We start from the raw sequence: 19,877 nt of genomic DNA on the forward strand, positions 1-19,877 counted from the left end.
AATATAGAGTCATCAAGGATAGATGGACTTCCAGCAGGTTTGTTAGGGTGATTTTCCGGTGTTGATTGAAAATTTACGGCTGAAACATACAACCTCAAAACGAAAATAAAGTCATCTCGCATACAGGGGGCTGGTTGATATGTGACAACCAGCCCCCGAAAATTTGTGACAACAAGCCCCATAACACGTTTTAGAAAATAAAAATTGAAAATAAATTCCGATCAATGAATATCTAAAAAACTATACTACGATATTATAAAACACATTTCATCATCATCAAATGAACTGAAAGATTATTACTGTAAAACAAGAACGTATAATTACGAGGTTCGACACAGCAGCACAAAAATTTACTTTTGCTGTGCGAAAACAATAAACACGTGTGAGGCCCTCACGGCAGATCGGAGCGGTCTGACGCGAAGTTGGGACAGCGTTGTCACTGTATCGCTCTTGCCACGCTGTTCAACGAGATCAGACTTATTCGATAGTTCAGTTTTGTGTTAAGACCGCTGTGACAACCAACCCGTGAGACAACCAAACCCGGTCTCCCCTAGGTTATGATTTTAATTAATAAATATTAGCTGCTTCGTACCTTTATGACAATAAAATTCCTCCCCGATAGATTTAGCTCGATTCACGTCAACGCTTTATTGTGTATAAAATTATTACAAACAATGAACATCAATTACAGAAGTTTAAACGCTTCAGGGCTCACAACTAGATCAGCGCTTTTGGTACTAAATCAGTTGAAATGAACAGTTGGGAAACTAGGAACTAACCGAGATAATTTATCGCCTTCCGAGATTCACCAAGTTCGTGACCCGATTCCTTTACTATAAGCAAATAAAAAGGAAAAATCTTGGTGTCATGCTCACCGCTTTACAATAAAATTCCCCGTTATTGACCATAACCGTTGAACTAAGAATACCTAATAAAAGCATAAGACGGTATAAAAATATCCATCCAATTAACCTTTTATTAGCCTCGGGAAATGGAAAAACTTAGTTCGTCGTGGTGGACCCTGGGGCTTGAAATAAAAGTTTTAATTGATTGCTTCATGCAATTATCTCAAGACAAGAACAATGGGCGATGGTTGGATAAATATTTTTCATAACTCTATTAGTATTTTCCATTTTATATTTTGCCAAGTTTTGGGTTAAATTTTGTCGGTTCTTAAGATTAAAATAAGGTCAACGAGGCTTTGAAGATTAACAATAAGATATCAAAGGCTACAGTTTAATATTATATTTAACATAATACAAACATAATATGTACATACACATGAAATTATAAAATATAGCCGAAAATTTTATAGTTTTATACAAATTTACACACACTTTAGTAGTACCTTTTAACTATAGGGAAAAATAACAATACAACTTTTAACGGCATTCTAGTGCAACTCTATAGCCATCTTTAGCTTTCATCATAAGAGTGAAGTCACACTCCATCGTTGGAGCAGGGTCGCTTTCCTCTTCACCGACGATTTTGAACCTTCGTAGTATAGCAATAAGCGATATTTTGACTGACATCAAGGCATACTGGTAACCTGAAATTTTCGTTTTTTTATTCTAACTATCGATAAGTCTTTAAATCTTAGACAAATACTTCGGGGACGGAATTTGAAATACGTATTTAGTATGAGCTATGTAGTAAAAATTCATTTCTATGACAAAAAAATGAACAGCCAGTGATAACAATTAAATATGTATTATCTAATAAATTTTAAACGTGTAAAGGATTATGAACTCAGTATATTGCGAGCTTTGATTTTTCTACGATAAGTGGTAACCTCAAATATAATTTACTTACATATTATTTATTTTATTGTTGCCTGCGTATAATTGGGTTCTGGCCATTCCATAATAGGATAGTAATAGAGAGCATATATTACATAGATAGGGATTGTTCCCAGGGCTTTTGTCAGTTGACTAAGATAAATGTATGTTTTTTCCTTACACAGAAAATAAATTATCAGAGTCTGTTTTGTGTCCAATAATGAAAACAGGAACACAACGACTACAATAGATAACTATCAGCTTATATAAACACAGAATTAGTGAGACAAAATGTTACCGAGGCAATTTCTTGGCCCTGCACTAAAGGGAATCGTTGTTGGACCATTTTCGGTATCTTCAAGATGTCTTTCAGGTATGAAACAATCAGCATCTGGACCCCAGGACGCCGGATCCCGGTTTATTCCATAAATCGATACCAATACACCGGTTTCAGGAGGTAGGAATATACCAGAAGCTGTTTAGAAAGACAAAATCATTATCGTTTTTGCAAACTACTCTTCGCAAAACTATTAAGACATGAAGGTGTTTAGCATAATATAATGAATGGGTAAAGCTTATGCTTACGTAGTTTGATTTCAGAGTCAGGTTTACGTGCCACCATCGGCACTGGTGGAAATAAGCGCAATGACTCTTTTAACACAGCTCCTAAATATGTTATTTTATGTAGATCATCCGTATTCAAGAGACGGTCGGAATCTCCAAATGCTGCTTTAATCCTAAAATAAAATATTACAGCAGTTTGAAAAGAAAAAGTAGTAAAATTAGAATTTAGTTTTAACCTAAAACCTTAGAATCATAAAAGGCAAACTGTTTTTTCTTCCTTAAAATAACATACTGAACTCACTCATCGTAAACTTTTTCCTGGATTTTAGGATATTTAGCCAATAGAAGTAATGTGTTGCATATAGCTATAGCCGATGAGTCTGTCGCTGCAATTAATAGCACCAAAGTTTCTTCACGTATATCCTTGCTACTAAGAACGTTGTTATCTAATAGAAGAAGATGCTCCAAGAAACTACTCGGTTGAATTTTTGTTTCTTGATCTGAAATATTTTAATTTTTATGAAAATAATACGAAAAGAGAAAATAAAATATATATTTGGTATTGCTACCTATCTACTGTTATGTTTTAATTTAAGCCGTAGATATATATTTATAGGTACTAAAAGGGCCGATTTTTCAATCTTTGGTTAAATCTTATCCGTTCATCATATTGCTGGTTCTCCTCTATAGATATTGCTTTCCGAATCGGTGGTAAATGTTAAAAATATGTTATGACGATTCAATAGTGCTTCTAGAAGAAGTATAATTGAATAAATAAATGTTTGACAATAATATACAGATGTAACCTGTTAAATGACAAAAAACGGGAAGTACATACCAGATTTTTGAAATGGTTGTTAAATATTATGATATTTAACGAATAAGATTCGACCGATTTGATTAGATTACCAAGGATTGAAAATTCGGCCCTAATCCTTATAATTTTTATCACATACCGATGGAGTTATTATTGTTTCTCTCTTTTTTCTCTAAATTCGCGCGTGTTTGTGCAATCATCTGGAGAATTAAATTGTAGGTAAGTATATTATAATGGTAACTAACAAGTGAATAATCAACATAACATTACAATTTTAATTGTAATCGTACTTATGCAATATTATGTTAGCAATTGTTCTGGATGGGGAAGTTTCTTTCTCGCAAAAAAATTAAATGTATTTCGACCACGCGGGAAAAGCCGAGGAAAGACAGTTTATCGTTATAAAAAATGAAGTACATAATTTAAGTGAAATGTATAAAATATAAGTGGATAAAATACACTAATAGTTACCTCATCAGCAAACTCATGTGCTATGTCTACATAGTCGTAGAAAATCTTTCCCTGGGACGTCAAGTTATAAATAAAATCAGGCCATAACCAAAAGTGCATCATTCTGTATGTACACAATTGAAATCCCACTGTTAAAGCCTCTAAATAAACCTCCAATGGACGTTTTGCGTTTTCTATTTCTACTCCAAATATTGCTTCTGTAATCATAATATAATTCATTCATTCAGAAGTTCCATTCGTTCACAAAAATACAATCATCTACTAACTACTTAATGTAAGCTGTATCCTGTAATTTAACTGTATCCTATTCAGTATCTATAGCCTTTATAAAATTAACATTATCTACGTATTGAAATATAAAAAAACAGCGCCAAAAATGAATCAATTTTAAATCCTTTGAGATAATATCTATGATTGACTCTGCTAATTTATATTCTTAGTAAGTTATAAGTATTACTATTGTACTTACACAATTTCAATAGACTTCTTTTGACTAATATTTGATAAATTGAAGGAATATTTTATAATGCTTTTAGTATAGGTAACGTAAGAACTGCATTAAAGATAACTGCATATAATGTTTAACGTTTCAGAATAATACACAAACCTATAGGTAAATTAAATAATTATAATTATTATAAATAAAAACTAAATTTACATACCAGCACTCGACTTCAAGGAGTATCGGTTAATGTACGGCCAAAGACTGAATACTCCAGTACCAGCAAAATTTTCTGAAGACATTTGCTCCACAATCCTGAGACTTTGCTTTGAAACCGTGTTTACAAAATTGTTTATATTTTTCGGAGTGAACGCGGAAACCGTAGCTTTTCTACGCTTTTCCCAAATAGGCACTAAAATTGTTAGTTATTTATTTCTTACACATACATTGATGTATCACAATTAAGAGTTAGTAAAATAAAAGCTATCTGAAAACTACTAATGAAACTACTTAATAGCTTACTATCAAAAGTTGAACTTACACTAAAATTATGGGCTTTTTTAAATATATTTTAAATACCTGGGGCGACTACTGTAGCCTTCCCGACACATGGTTCAATCATAAGCATAATCTCATCTTTTTCCAAGCAGTTCTTTAATACAAATTGCGAATCTTCAAGATTAGTCATATCTGAAATTTATTATTAATTAAAATAACATATAAGAATATAAATCCAGATACCTACATAATATGTATAAATTATAGCTACACTTGTAATTAATGTTAATTATATTTCATTGTATCAAGTGGTTAATTACCTATATAATTAATTAGGTATATATTGCAATTATGCAATTAACCATTTAAATTTGTTAAATCATTTATTAGAATGTGAATTAGAATGTGTGTTTCTCTACGTAATAAAACCTGGGGTTCATTTGTTTTTCATACTTACAAATATAAAGCTTTGGGCCAAGCCACAGTTTGGCATGGCCTCCATTCATGTGACAGAAAGGAGTGTAATCCGTAATTACTCGCATCATCACTGTAAAAAATGTAAAATATTAACTAGAAATGCCAAATTCTATTGTTTTATCTAAATAAGTTGTGAGGTTAATTCTGTTTATTTTATTGAAAATATAAATAAATCAACACTGCATCAGATTAAACATTGTAATCGTGCAAGAAGGCATTTCTTCTGAAGGCACAGGAAATTTCTTATGGGCTGATCCAATAAAATATAAAATAAGTGTATAATTAAGCATGGTGACCGTTGATATACAGTCACCTTCAGTCAGTCAGTCTGTGTTTCCCGACGAGTACAACATGGAGGTCTTCAAGAAAAGAGTGAACGGGTACATTACATACTGGGCACTTACCATTCTGAGCATCGAAAGAAAATTGAAGTAGGCCAAGAAAAGAATTAATGTCAGGTGGCTCCGGGATACGGGATGCTAACTCGTATAACCTTCGACGTTTGTATCTAAAGACTATATAAAACACTAACAAACCCACTAACAAAGCTATGAAATTCATTTTGTACGTGCGTACAGTGCAATGCGTAAAGTGTGCACTTTCCTGGATTTATCAACAATGAAGACGCAGAGTTGTAGCAGTGCTATTTAAAAGATCATCGAATTAACATATCTTAGTTAAAAATCAGCACTCACTAATTATTTTTAAATGTTTCAATACAATAATTATCATTTAACTGTATAAGTAATGTTCATAAAATCAGGGTTACCTAATACGTTCAATTTTATTAAATACTACAATATGGAAGTTTAACATCGCGCTGCGACCATTTCCCACGGCCCGCTAGGCGACAGGCCTCGACAGGCGGCCCCGGGTACTGCGCCGCATGTGTCGGCCTGGTGTCGTGTTAGTTACACTATTTAAACTCAAGAACGGCTGAACCGATTTGGCTAAAAATTTTGTTCGAATGTACAGTTTGATAAATTATGTTCTTACGCAGCAACTTACCGACTTCCGATGGATAGAACGGGCCTCGTCAGGCGACCACAGGCCTTACCGGATGCGCCTGTTCCCACGGCCTGTCGGTCTGGCCTGGCGCGGTCGGATCTGTGTGAAATCAGGCCGTGGGAACCCGCCTTTAGACATTTATTTATTTATTTTGTTAGATGCAGAAGAGCTATTAAAAAAGTTGCAAAATTGTTAATATTCATTATTAACTTGTTGATGTATGTAAATCTAAATAAGTACATCGAATTATGAAATCTATAATTGAAAATTTTTAATATTACCTAAATAAAAATATCTATTTCTTTGAAAAAAAAAAGAATTAAGAATATGTAGGATCATATCAATAACTTTTCCTCTGTTAGTTTTTCCAAATAACAACAAATCAATAAAAAACATGAATAGAATTTGTATGATCTCCAATAAATAATAATGAATAAGTAAATGGAAAATATTTTTATTTTCAGCATCAATTGCCGTGGTATTTAAAACCTCATTTCTCCTCAATTTATGAAAAAACAAAAACGCTTAGCGTTTTACATAAAAAATAATAAATAATCCTTTCAATGCTTCAACTTTAAAAAAAAACTATCGTATAAAATGTAGATGCCACGTGCACTAAGTCCGCGTGCATAATGAATGATGCGTGCGTTCGGGTCAATTGTTTGCGTCAAACCGCCCGATTTTTTTTAAATCTACATTCATTAAAGCACTCATTAGAACATATAAACATGAACAGAAAATGTGTGCGTGTACTAGAGTACACACGTAAGAAGTGAAACTTCTTTATGTCCTTATTTTTCAAAAAATAATTTACTATATACAATATTAAAGAAATACGTTAGTCACACGATCGTCGCTACCTACTTAAATATTTACACCGGCCGCTGCTGCAACTCGCTCGCTTCGCTCGCTCGGCTCGTGCGGTAGTTCAAAAGTTAACCTAAGATGCTCGTCGCTTCGCTCCTCGCTACCTATTTGAATATTTACGCCGGCCACTGCCGCGACTCGCTCGCTTCGCTCGCTTGGCTCGTGCGGTAGTTCAAAAGTTAACCTAAGATGCTCGTCGCTTCGCTCCTCGCTACCTATTTAAATATTTACACCGGCCGCTGCTGCAACTCGCTCGCTTCGCTCGCTCGGCTCGTGCGGTAGTTCAAAAGTTAACCTGATGCTCGTCGCTTCGCTCCTCGCTACCTATTTGAATATTTACGCCGGCCACTGCCGTTTTCAGCTTATAAAGATTTCGACTTAGGCGGATTTTGATTGGACAGAGAGTTTGAGGTTTATTCTTATAAATTTTGAATTCATAAAATTATAATTGAACACCTGACACCAATCAAGCAAACACGTGTTTACGTGAGTCATAGATTTATTATCGTATACTCCTAAAATGTTTTCTAAGAAACAATTGTGTACTTACATTGTCGGCACGTTCTTAAAGTCGGTAACTTATTTTTGTTCGAACAATAGAGGTAATAAATTCCTAATGATCGAGTTGTAAAGGTTGTAAAATAAAAAATATTCTATTTTAAAACGTATATATAATATAATATGTGCGTCATTAATTTCTGACTGTTTCGAAATTTGGTGCAAAATAAAATAGTGAATTATATTTATCGCGCCCGAGAGTCCCAAAAAAAACCAATTTTCAAAGATAACTTTATTAAAGAAATATTACAAATAAAAATTAAACATTAAAATTACTTTAAATACCAATGGACTTGCTCGAGGTTAGAGGCTAAGTAAGGTGGAATCCATAGCGGCGATCCAATTTCGATGTCGATGCAAGTCAGCAAAATGTATCCATGAATGCTACCGATGAGTATGTATGTACGCAGAGGCGACTATTAAATATACCAAAGATTATGCAATGGTATAGAGGCGATATCAACTTGTAGATTTTACTATCGGATTTTACTATAGGCTTGGTAGTATATAACACCTCCCCCCTTAGTTCAAGGACTATTTTTGAACGACAGGAAAAAATGTCATTGGCAGCTTTCCACAGTCTTGGCTTGGTCCAGGTTCAGCATAAGTTTGTTCTTGGCGAGGCTTCTTGCTTGATTGGCTTCTTTCTTCATTCTTCTTTCTTCTGTTCAGGATTAATCTTCTGCCCAAAATTATGAGAGAAAGTGCAATAGCACTGAATAATATAGTATAGAAGGGAATAGTTGTGTTATAGAACATTGGAGTTTGTTCTAATTGAATAGGTTCTTGATGGTGAATCTTGTCTTGAATTTCATGAAGTTTCTTAAGGCTGATTGAATTACTTTTAATAGAGAAGGATAAGGTAGGCTCTTTTACATGAGCTGAAACTTTAGTAATTTTTATGGGCTGTCCTTTGATGTGATCGTTGGTGTTGACGATGGTGAAGTCTTCTGTGTGCAGCTTGCAGGTAGGTGGTATTGTAGCGAGGTAGCTTCCATTGAGATTAATGATTTCTTCTCTTTCGCAGGATAACCGGGCTTCAGTTGGAGACGGGAACACGACGACGTAGTGGCGGTCATCAAGTTTTTCCATTGCAGGTTTCATCAGGTTTACGGTAGTCATTTCGCAGGACCTGTCTTCATGGAGATTTCCTTCAACGATGTTGCTGATACAGTCCGGCTGGGGTTTCAGCATGTGGTGGAGCTCGTCTTCACATAAGTACCTCATGCCTGACTTCGGGCATTCTGCCTCTATGTACACGTGCATATTACCAGTGATTGCAAGGAAAGGAGAAGGAGGGATTATAGCTTGCCTATTTTTATTAGGAACAATAGCTAATTTATAAAAGTTATATTCGAGTGGTGAAACTATAGGAAATTTAAAAGCAAAAACTAACTGATCTCCATTAAAATAAGATGCTGGCTTAATTATATTGTAATAGTCTCTAATTTCTAAATCTAATATTTCTTCTTTATTATAAAATGTCTTAAGCTTACTTAACATATTTTTCATTACACCTATACCTATCATAGAATGATGAGTGCGCGAAGCACTGCAAAATGCTAGCGCATTCTCTAACCTAGTTATTTCGCTTACTAAACTGTCTACATTATTACTGCTTATTGCTAATGCTTGTGCGAATTTCGCAAATTTAACTATATCCGGTGAAGGAAATGAGTCAGGGTTTAATATCATAAATAATGTTGTATTAATTTTATTTTGACTTTCTATAATTTCAGCAATAATTTTATTTTGTTCATCCATCCAATCTTTGCTAAGACTGATGTGATGATTCTGTTCAATAACTATTTTATCTTGATTTTTCTTAAGTACTGAAAGAGCTTGATCATACTTTACTGCATCCGAATAATCTAAATTTCCAGTTATACTCTTAATTACTGACCCAAGACTATCTATTAAGCCTCTCTTAAACCTTAAGGGTTCTAGAGTTTTTAATTGTTGCAAAGCAAAATCAAGTTTATCACTTAAATAATCTATTTGCGATTCATAGACAGCATAAGTAAAGTTATCTAACTTACTTCTAATTTCACTTAGCTGAGACTGCACTAAACTAATGTTAGAATCTATTTCCCTTAATTCTATAAACTGTAAAAATGTATGATAATGATGGGTTAGTTGCATGGGACCTAACTTAAAGGGTAAAATTCCAGGGCTTTCTCCAAGATCTTCAAGTTTTATCTCGAGAGCTAGTGTTGATGTTAGAAGCATCATGATCAGCACCCTGCAACAATTTGGCGGTCTTAGGGATTCGTTTTAGCCTATTTTTAGCTATAGGAGCTTTCTTTTTGGATGTATAAATATGAATAGGTAAGTTTGCTAAAACAGTGTCCTGGGTATATCGAGGTGCGAGTTTAGATCTGGAAGCTGAGGGGTTACTGACAAAAATCTGCTGGTTAGGTTCATAATCTACTTCATTTTCTCTAGTTTCATTACGTTTTTCAATGATAGCCTCTCTGTTAGCTAATGATGATTCATTCACGACGTCATAAACCTGTTTCATTTGTTCTCTATGAGATTGCATATATTGTTGAAGTAAATGAATAGTTAAATCGACGTCAGTAGGGTCACGTGGATCAGTATGCCCTAATATAAGGTCATAGGGTTTACATTTAGTAAAACTATGTATGGAGCTATTATATGCAATTAAAGCGTAAGGCATTAAATTAATTACAGGTTGATCACGCTGTTTTAATTTTAATATACGGAGATGTTCAAGCAAAGTCGAATGAAAACGTTCTATATTACCATTAGCGTTAGGGGAATGAGCCAAAGTTTGATGATGAATTATTTTATGAATTTTACAAAATTCTGAAAACATTTGGTTATTAAATTCTGTACCCTGATCAGTAATTATGGTAAGTGGTAAACCGTGGTGAGTACTAAATGTTAACAAAGCCTGTATGACGCTGAGTGCCGTACCATCTCTAAGTAAGTATGCCTGTCCATATTTCGAAAAAACATCTATAAGAGTTACATATTTTTCATTATTAGCTGTAAAGGTGTCCATATGTACGATCTCAAAAGGTTTTGTAGCTGGGGGTACTAAATTAAGCTTAGGTCTAATAGGGTTCCTGTCATACTTAGCTTGACCACATATTGTGCAATCATTAATATACTTTGTAATATGTTCTTTCATTTCAGGCCAGAAGTAACGTGCTGAAAGTGCAAGGTAGCATTCATTTATCCCGCGATGATTGGTTTTGCCTTCATGATAATTACGAATAATTTCTTGTTGCCTAAGATATTCCTTGACGTTTTCTAATTCTATTTTAGCTATAAAAACTTTCATGCATGAGCTTTTAAATTTTTCCTGTAATATTGGGACTATTTTGTACATACCTAACGGAGGGTTAATAAGTATACCGGTCTTTATTTTAGGGTTTACATATTCTTTAATAGCATTGATTAAATCTGTTTCTAAATTTGATTCTGATAATTGTATAGATATCCTGGAATGAGTATCGAACGGTTTGGTAACCATTGTACGTTTCTTTATATCACTAACAATATTTAAAACTAACTGGCGATGAAATTTATTTAAGGGCTCAGAGGATATAGGTATTTCAAGGATTGGGTTTTCATTAGAGGTATGGGCGGTCATGGTACTTTCGGAGTCGTCGGCTACAGATACTTTGGATGTATTGCCTACTATTGAACTTATCTCTTCGTTAAAGATTTCCACACGAGATAGAGCGTCGGCATTTGTGTTCCTTTTGCCGGGCTTATATTGGGTAGTAAAATCAAACTCGCTTAATTTTAATCTCCATCTCGTTAGTCTGGAATTTGGTTCCTTCAGACTCATAACCCACTGTAATGGTTTATGGTCCGTTAAAATTTTAAATTTACGTCCAAAAAGATAAGGACGAAAATACTTAATTGCCCATACTATGGCTAACAATTCTTTTTCAATTGTGCTATAATTTACTTCGCTATCATTCAAAGTACGAGAAGCGTACGCTATTGGTTTGTCAGATCCTATGGGTCCTTGTGAAAGTACTGCACCTATTGCAAAATTAGAAGCGTCAGTTGTCAGTAAAAAGTCCTTGTCAAAGTCAGGGTATATTAAAATAGGATCATTAGTTAAAAGTGTCTTACATCGTTCGAAACTGTTAACGTAATCTGAGTCAAAAGTAATTTTCTTTCCCTTTTTTAAACATTGAGTTAATGGTTTCGTGATCTTAGCAAAATCGGGAATGAATTTTCGGTAGTAGCCTACTAAACCCAGGAATGATTTTATTTCTTTAGATGTTTTAGGAATAGGGAATTTTTGAATTGCCGAAATTTTATCGGGATTAGGTTTTATTCCTTCTTCAGTTATTACATGTCCTAGATATGCTGTCTCGTGTTTTAAAAATTCTGATTTGTCAAGCTGAATTTTAAAGTTAGATTCACGTAATCTTTGGAAAACCTTTTCTAGATTTATTATATGTTCCTGTAATGAAGTTGAAAATACAATTATATCGTCGAGATAAACTAAGCAAATGACATTTTGAAGTCCTTTAAGAATATTATCCATAACTCTTTGGAACGTGGAGGGACTATTTTTTAAGCCCATTGGCATTCTGAGAAATTCATATTTGCCGTTTTCTACACTGAAAGCGGTTTTATGAATATCCTCCTCCGACATTTCCACCTGATAGAAACCTGATGCTAGATCTAAGGTTGTGAAATATTGACATTTCCCTAATTTGTCAAGAATATCATTGATATTAGGTATGGGATATTTGTCGTCGATTGTTTTTTCGTTAACCTTGCGAAAATCAATGACTAACCTCCATTTCTGCTTCCCCGAGGCGTCCATTTTTTTAGGGACAATCCAGATCGGAGAGCTCCAGGCAGATTCCGATGGTCTAATTATGCCCTGACTTAGCATTTTTGAAATTTGGTCTTTTACCTCATCACGCAAAATATATGGATAACGGTAGCTTTTTGTATATACGGGGACCTCATCATATGTACGGATTTTATGTTTAATTTTGTTCGTAAAAGACAAAGATTCTCCTTCAATATAAAAAACGTCTGCATATTTACTACAAAGTCCTGTTAAATTGGCTTTTTCTTCCTCATTTAAATGGTCTGTTCGCAAACGTGAAATAACGTCACTGGCACGGTTTGAAGATTCTTGTGAAAATTCGGAATTAAAAATAGTTGCTTCTGTCGGATGGTCTAATGAAAAAATTATGTCATTTTTAGTATGATTGGTTACCTGAACTATGGCTTTATTATTTTTAACTGTAGTTAAACATTCACTTATAATGCAATTGCAAATTATTTGTTCTGGCACTAAAACTTCACCATCCGCGGCGTTTATTGGCAATCTAAGAAGTAAAGAGGTTTCACTTGGAATAACTTTTTCATACAAATTAAAATTTCGAGAATTATATAACTTAATTGGGTTTATGGCATTTTTAGTAATTAATGTTGAATTTTTAAGATCTAATTTAGCTTCAAATTTAGTTAACAAATCCATCCCTATCAGACCTTCAAAATAATTATGAAATTTATATACGTATAATTTAATATTACAGTTATCATTGAATTCCTCGAAACAAGGTAATGTAATTGAATAATTGTTTCTACTAGTTGCATGGACGTTAGTGACTTCAAACGGATCAAAATTTAGTGGTATGTCTGGAAAATATTGTTCTACGGCCTGTGGACTAATAAAGGATTGATTTGCTCCAGTATCTATCAAAAATTTTAAATAGAATCCATTTCCGAGGGAAATGCGAATAAATGGCAATTGGCGTTGAGTTTGGAGATTTAATTCTATTTTAACTTTTTTATACTCTGAACCTTCTGAAAATTTTCATTTGTTGATGGTTCTGGTTCTGACTGGGGCTGTTCTACTAACTCCTCGACTATAGGGCTTTCACCATATTCATATTGGTTCATTACGGGATAGTCATTATAATAACCTTCATAATTGTAATAATCATCATAGTAATTATAGTAATCATCATAATTATAATAATCAGGAGTATCGTATTCTAAGCTTGCACATTCATTCACATTAACATCTCGGGGTTTAAAATAATTAGAGGGTGGTGGATTGCCCTGCTTGGACCAATTCCATCCACTAGGACCTGGTTGCATCGGTCTTTCCCTAGTCACAAAATGAGAAACTCCACTCATAGGCTTAGGGCCTTGAGATGATGGTTGCGGTCTAGTTTGTACTTGAAAACCTTGATTATTATTTGGAAGTGGTGCACTGAAAATTTGTTGGGTGCGCGTGGGCATTCGAGGTTGATTAAAAGGCATTTTAAATTGATGTTGGGGTGAAAATGGTGGCTTATGCATAAATTGTGGTCTAGACGGACCTGGCATATTAAAATTATTAGGCCTGAAGGGCTGAAAACTATGAATAGGCATTTTAAAAGGCTGATTATTGTCACTAGGTTTTTTATCTGATACGTGTGAATTCCTATTCTGAATATACATGGTATTAATTTCTTCGTGTACTAACTCTAGAGCTTTTTCTATCGTTTCTGGACGCATACATCTAATACGAGAACCTAAAGGATCTTTTAATCCACGTAAAAATGCTTGAAGGGTTAATTTTTTATAAAGTTCTCGTTTAGCATCGATAGTGGAAACAAGAGATTCATGCAGTGAAACATACGTCATAACTGTACTGAATAAGTTCTGGCAACGTTCATAAAATTCTTGCGGCGTGTAAGACCCTTGTGTTAATAAAGCTAGATCATTGTATAGTGCAGTTTCGTCTCTTTGGTCTGCAAAATTATTTATTAAAGAATTACGAATGCTAGTCCAATCGTTGGGGATACCGTTGGCATTAATTTGTCGCGCGGCAGCACCAACTACTTTGTTCAAAATTCCATTTAAAAGACCCGAATTAATTAATTGATCACCGGCCTGACCATACTTTGCAACTAACTGATCACAAATATTAATAAATCTTACTAAAACATGAGAATTCCCATCAAATTCAGGAACTAAACGGAGGGCTTTACAGATATCATCTAGGGTAGCCATTTTAGATTCTTCAAATTGTCTTAAATTATCAACTAAAATATCCCTGTTAATTTCACTAATTTCTGAATCGTCAAGTTGTCTTAATCTGTCAATTAATTCTTCCCTACTACTCATTTAATTAAAATATTAACACAAATCTAAATTTTATAATTATAATAATAGAAAAATTATTTTAATTTCCTTCAATTAAAATTTTAAAATTTTACCTATTTCTAAAATCAAAAGAAAATTTTAATTCTTATTGATTTAAAGTTCTATACGCCTATAAAATATTAATTAAAATTTTCAGGATCGAAAATTTTATAATACGTGTTGAGAAAAAAAATAATCTAAAACTAACATAGGAAATAAAGGAGCAATCACTGAAATAAAGTGTACTCACATAGATCTCGGCATTTCTTGGGAGGTATCGAGGTTTGGATGCTCGGCCACGTTGTTCTTCTAATTTCCGGTTCGGCTGGAAACGCCTATCTCCTCCAGAATTTTCCCTAATTTTATATCCTAGGGGACCCGGAAATCCTACCGACTGCGCCAATTATATTTATCGCGCCCGAGAGTCCCAAAAAAAACCAATTTTCAAAGATAACTTTATTAAAGAAATATTACAAATAAAAATTAAACATTAAAATTACTTTAAATACCAATGGACTTGCTCGAGGTTAGAGGCTAAGTAAGGTGGAATCCATAGCGGCGATCCAATTTCGATGTCGATGCAAGTCAGCAAAATGTATCCATGAATGCTACCGATGAGTATGTATGTACGCAGAGGCGACTATTAAATATACCAAAGATTATGCAATGGTATAGAGGCGATATCAACTTGTAGATTTTACTATCGGATTTTACTATAGGCTTGGTAGTATATAACAAGTGTGTAAATAAAATTTGTAAAAAATCAATAAAATAAAACAATTGAGTAAAGATCTATAGGCATATTATGTATGTATTTATACAAGATATGTATATATATTTATACAGGGAACTTCTCAACGTGTTATCTATGAAATTATACTTTTACTCAATTGTTTAATTTTATTTACACACTGTTTTATTTTGCATCAAATCTCGAAACAGTCAGAAATTAATGACGCACATAGTATATAATATATACATATTAAGACAGAGGTTAAGCTTAAATAACTTGAAAAATAAATAACATGATCACGCCCACGTGTTGGTGTTTTAAAAAATTCAATCATAAACTGAGAATAACTGTAAATATTTTAGAATTAGAAAAATAAATATGTACCACAATAACATTCAAGTATTAGAAAAAATTTATACATAATTCCACCCACGTGCTAGTGTATCTATACATTATTATCTATACATATTATAATAAAATTGAAAAAATTGAAAAATACAATCAAAAAGTGAGGTTAATTTTAAATAATTTGGAAAATCCAAAAGTGCACGCCTCATAATTTTTTTTTAATAAATATTTATTAATTATTATTTTTGTTTATTTAATAACAATTAAACCACATCGAATCAGACCCTGAAAAATGAAAGGGTTCTATTCCTGAGCATACTCAAGCGTAAGAGAAAAAAAAAGACTCGATTAGTAAAGTATTTCGGTCGCTATCGTGTTAACAAGAAAAAGGATCCGCACATACAGACACACGGACGTCCAAGACAGAACTTTTTTAAACTGTTTTTTAACTAGTTTAAATAACAAAAATTACATCAAAAATATCATGAACGTTAAAAATAGTGTTTTTTCTTAATATGTGTGTGTATGTATTATCTTACAAGTGCAATGTATGATACATAAAGACATTTTAAGTTTGAAAAATCAGATGTTTTGCGCGAAGCGACAGTAGTACCCACCTCAACGCTTCGCTTATGAGGCGTGCAATAACTTAGAAAAATAAATACCATAATTACACCTAAGTATTAGAAAAAGATATGTAATTACTTACTTTTTTTTTAAATTCACTGGAATTAGAATAATTAAAATAAACACTTTGATTGTGCTGATCACTTTAATATAATATTATCACGTCACCATAGAGCGTTGGAAATAAATACGAGTGCAATAGAAAAACGGTCAAGTAAAGTGGTAGGACGTAGGTACGTTAAAACGATACGATATCCCTACTCCGCTGGAGAAAGTATACGTCGAATCACGCGTGGTAGGGATAAGAAAAAAAATGTCACGAGTACGGCGTAACGCAAAAATGTAACGCGCGCGGCGTAACGCAAAAAATGTAACGCGCGCGGCGTAACGCAAAAAATGTCTCACAAAATTTTTGTCCACCCCCGATAAAGAAGTTTCACTTCAATAAATCATTCATTGAATCTATCTTGACGACAGAAACGAAGTGTTCTGATGAAAACGCCGTTTTCCAATAACATCGGAATTAGGTCCTACCTACATATTACTTAATTTATTTTTTCTTAAATTAATGCGGCTGATAATAAGAGCTTTCATAGCTTTCCTTTGGAGATTCGTGAGATGGCTATATAAGAATTGTTCATAATAGTAGAATTCAAACAAGAGGTCAAACAGTAGAATTATAAACAGTTAAGCGCGTCACACACGGTGAAGATACCTACTATAATATTTTATCTTATGATACTGTAATATTTTATATTAGAGTATCTTATCCGGTATCAGCGTCCTGACCATCATTTTTCTTTTTGTCATTGCGTACTAAGACCCTTGTAGAACCGCCATCCTGTTACAAATGACCTGAAATTTTGTGGGTCATTTGTAACAGGATGGCGGTTCTGCAGGGGTCTTAGTACGATGTGGTGGCGTGAGACGTGTTCCGCTCACGCCGCCCCATGAGGTTAGAGCTGGTTGGCTCACAATTTGTTTTGGCCTGGCGACGGGCAGCCGCTGATGGGGTCACGGAAGAATTCTACCATACCCGTGGCCCCGTCGTTGATGCGGCTTGACGGAACACAGTGGGGTTTTGGTCGTTAGGAATCCGACATAACCCACGGCCCCTTCCCCGGAGGCCGTGGGTATCTATGCAAGATTTCCCCACTTAAAAAAAAGGGGTCTTAGTACGCAATGACAAAAAGAAAAATGATGGTCAAAACGCTGATACCGGATACCTTAAGATACTGTAATATAAAATATTACAGTATCTTAAGATAAAATATTATAGTATCTTCACCGTGTGTGACGCGCTTTACTCGAGAAAGATAAAACACAAGTATTGCAGAATTAGGTAGATAAGTATCTGAAAATTTCTAAAATACATTACTGATAATATTTTATATTATATGAGCCTGTGTACTGTGTAGGTTACATAAAAAAGAATTATACATATAAGCTGCTCCTCCCGGCGAGAAATATTTTTGTAATTTATTTATTTTTTTTATTTATTTATTTATTTATTTGTCAGAATTGTGGCAATATACAAGGTCACATGATTCAATCAACAAAACAGTCCACATACAATTCGCCAAACAATTGGCATACAAATTTTTCACGATTACATTGTAAGCTTCCTAATTTATATTAAAATCCGTCAACCTTTCTTGTGTTATAAGTGGTGTAACTAAAAAAAATACATATTTATAGACAGGTTATCGTGAGTAGACAGATATCTATAATATGTAGATTATACCAACTGTTGAAACATTTACTTTTAAAGTCTTTCTTTCTAATTGGTTTTATACCTATGTAACATCAATCAATTAATTTCTTTTATACATACCTATATTGAAAGTTTATTTATCACTAATAAATATTAAACGTCAATTCGTCATTATTTTCTATCCGGCATTAACATACGTTAATGTTTGAATCTGACTAGACATTAACATTGACTTAAATTGCGACTTTGTTTTGTTTGGAAACAAATTAAATTATTCACGGTCGCGATCTTTAATTGTAAGTTCGTAGGCACTAAGAACAACGAAAGAATGCTCTACACCTGTTTTGACCAAAAGAATTTGACAAAGTGGGGTTAAAATGAGCATTCGCATATATTTATCTGTTTCTAGAGAAACTAGTGAGCCAGTAATTCAGCTTACTCCATTGTTAAAAACGATATTATGTCATCTATCAATCGATTATGGTAGATTTATTTCGATCACTTGGAAATTTAGGAATGCAATTATCCTACTGATACCTTAGAGTTCGGCTGCCGCCGACAAGTAGCGACGGCTGAAGTAGCCTCTGCCGTACACAACATGCCATTCGTCTGTAGAACTACTAATAAGAACACTTAAATGTCCTTTGTCTTTCATTGAAAGTGCCTCCAGAGATTTATGTTTCTCCACTAATCCACACTTGAATAATTAAGTACCTACCTATAATTCAAATAACTCAGGTAGACAAGAAAAAAATTATCTTGAATAGGTATCCCGCTGCAGATATTTAGGTATAGGTATCTAAGTATTTTATGGTAGATTTATTAGCAAGCTTGTTAGACTTATTCTATTGTATATAAGGGTTTATAGTGTTATTGTACAATCTAATTTTCAGCTAGTAATGATGTTGCCATCGATCCACAATTAACCCGCACAATTTGTGCTGTAAAGTGCAAACTTGTGTTGATTGCTTATCCAATTTTACGGTTGGTTACACTGAGCTCTAAAGAGGCGGCCATTTTCAAACGCTTCAGCCGAAGAATTTTTGTTTAGATAAAAGAATTTTCGTTAAGAAAGACTTATTGACTAAATTAACACATTTTTTCAGTTAAATATTAATATTTTATTATATTTCTACAAAGTCAGAATAAATCTTTAGGTGCTCTCATAGTTTATGATTTAATTAATTAACTAAAACTTCATCATCAAATACTCGCTTTGAACAAAAATAGAAAAAAGGGTCATTGAGTGTCATCGATTGTAAAACAAACTGTTTTAAAGGGCGATAGGGATTTTATTTAAATATTTTTAAGACATAGTACCTACCTACGACATAATGAATTTTACCATTACATCTTCAATATGTGTATTTTACAGTTTATATTAATTATTTTTCTGTTTTCAGGTCGTTACCTCCTATATAAAATCTGGAAAGAATATGAAAAGAAAAGTTTTACTCGACTGGCAGAATGGTTAAAAATATTTCATGGACAAGAGTTACTTTTTATATAGTGATAGTGATACTTATACAAATTATTGTAATCATGATTCAAGAAGCTTGTGATTTGAGATTTGTCATTTGAGATAGACTTCGAGGTGAGTTTAATAGAATTGGAGGTATAAACTATAAACGTAGAATTAAAGGCAGGGATTGACGAATATGCTGAGACGGTTATTATTTTAGCTTGCTATTGATTCATCAAATTCGCATAAATAATGTATGTATAATATATTTCAATTCAATATAATTGACCAATCAGCATCTACGCAATTCAAATAACACCAACAAGGCATTATAAAAAAAATATTTATTGTACAACCGTCTGTA

At 33.5% G+C, this 19,877-nt stretch overlaps 1 protein-coding gene across 1 annotated transcript; it reads right to left on the bottom strand.

Annotated features, from left to right (window-relative positions):
- Positions 1 to 1,348: 1,348 nt before the first annotated feature.
- Positions 1,349 to 2,827, bottom strand: LOC149484440 (putative cytochrome P450 313a1). The gene is made up of 4 exons (XM_089700357.1): positions 2,644 to 2,827; positions 2,364 to 2,515; positions 2,077 to 2,253; positions 1,349 to 1,549 (listed from the first exon to the last, which is right to left on the bottom strand). Exons 2-4 carry the CDS (start codon positions 2,398 to 2,400, stop codon positions 1,383 to 1,385), a joined length of 381 nt encoding a protein of 126 aa, XP_089556483.1. The 5' UTR covers positions 2,401 to 2,515; positions 2,644 to 2,827; the 3' UTR covers positions 1,349 to 1,382.
- Positions 2,828 to 19,877: the final 17,050 nt, after the last annotated feature.

The sequence above is a fragment of the Colias philodice genome, chromosome 11, assembly GCF_061535455.1.
Source record: "Colias philodice isolate Cphi_HAF_F1 chromosome 11, ilColPhil1 Martin Lab GWU primary, whole genome shotgun sequence".
NCBI classification, from domain to species: domain Eukaryota; kingdom Metazoa; phylum Arthropoda; class Insecta; order Lepidoptera; family Pieridae; genus Colias; species Colias philodice.

Excerpts from the sequence above, each read along its gene's own strand:
- LOC149484440 (XM_089700357.1), bottom strand. The coding sequence starts at position 2,400 with ATGGTGGCACGTAAACCTGACTCTGAAATCAAACTAC. Across the intron at positions 2,254-2,363 it reads TGACTCTGAAATCAAACTAC|CTTCTGGTATATTCCTACCT; the intron begins GTAAGCATAAGC and ends CTTTCTAAACAG. Across the intron at positions 1,550-2,076 it reads AGGGCCAAGAAATTGCCTCG|GTTACCAGTATGCCTTGATG; the intron begins GTAACATTTTGT and ends CGAAAATTTCAG.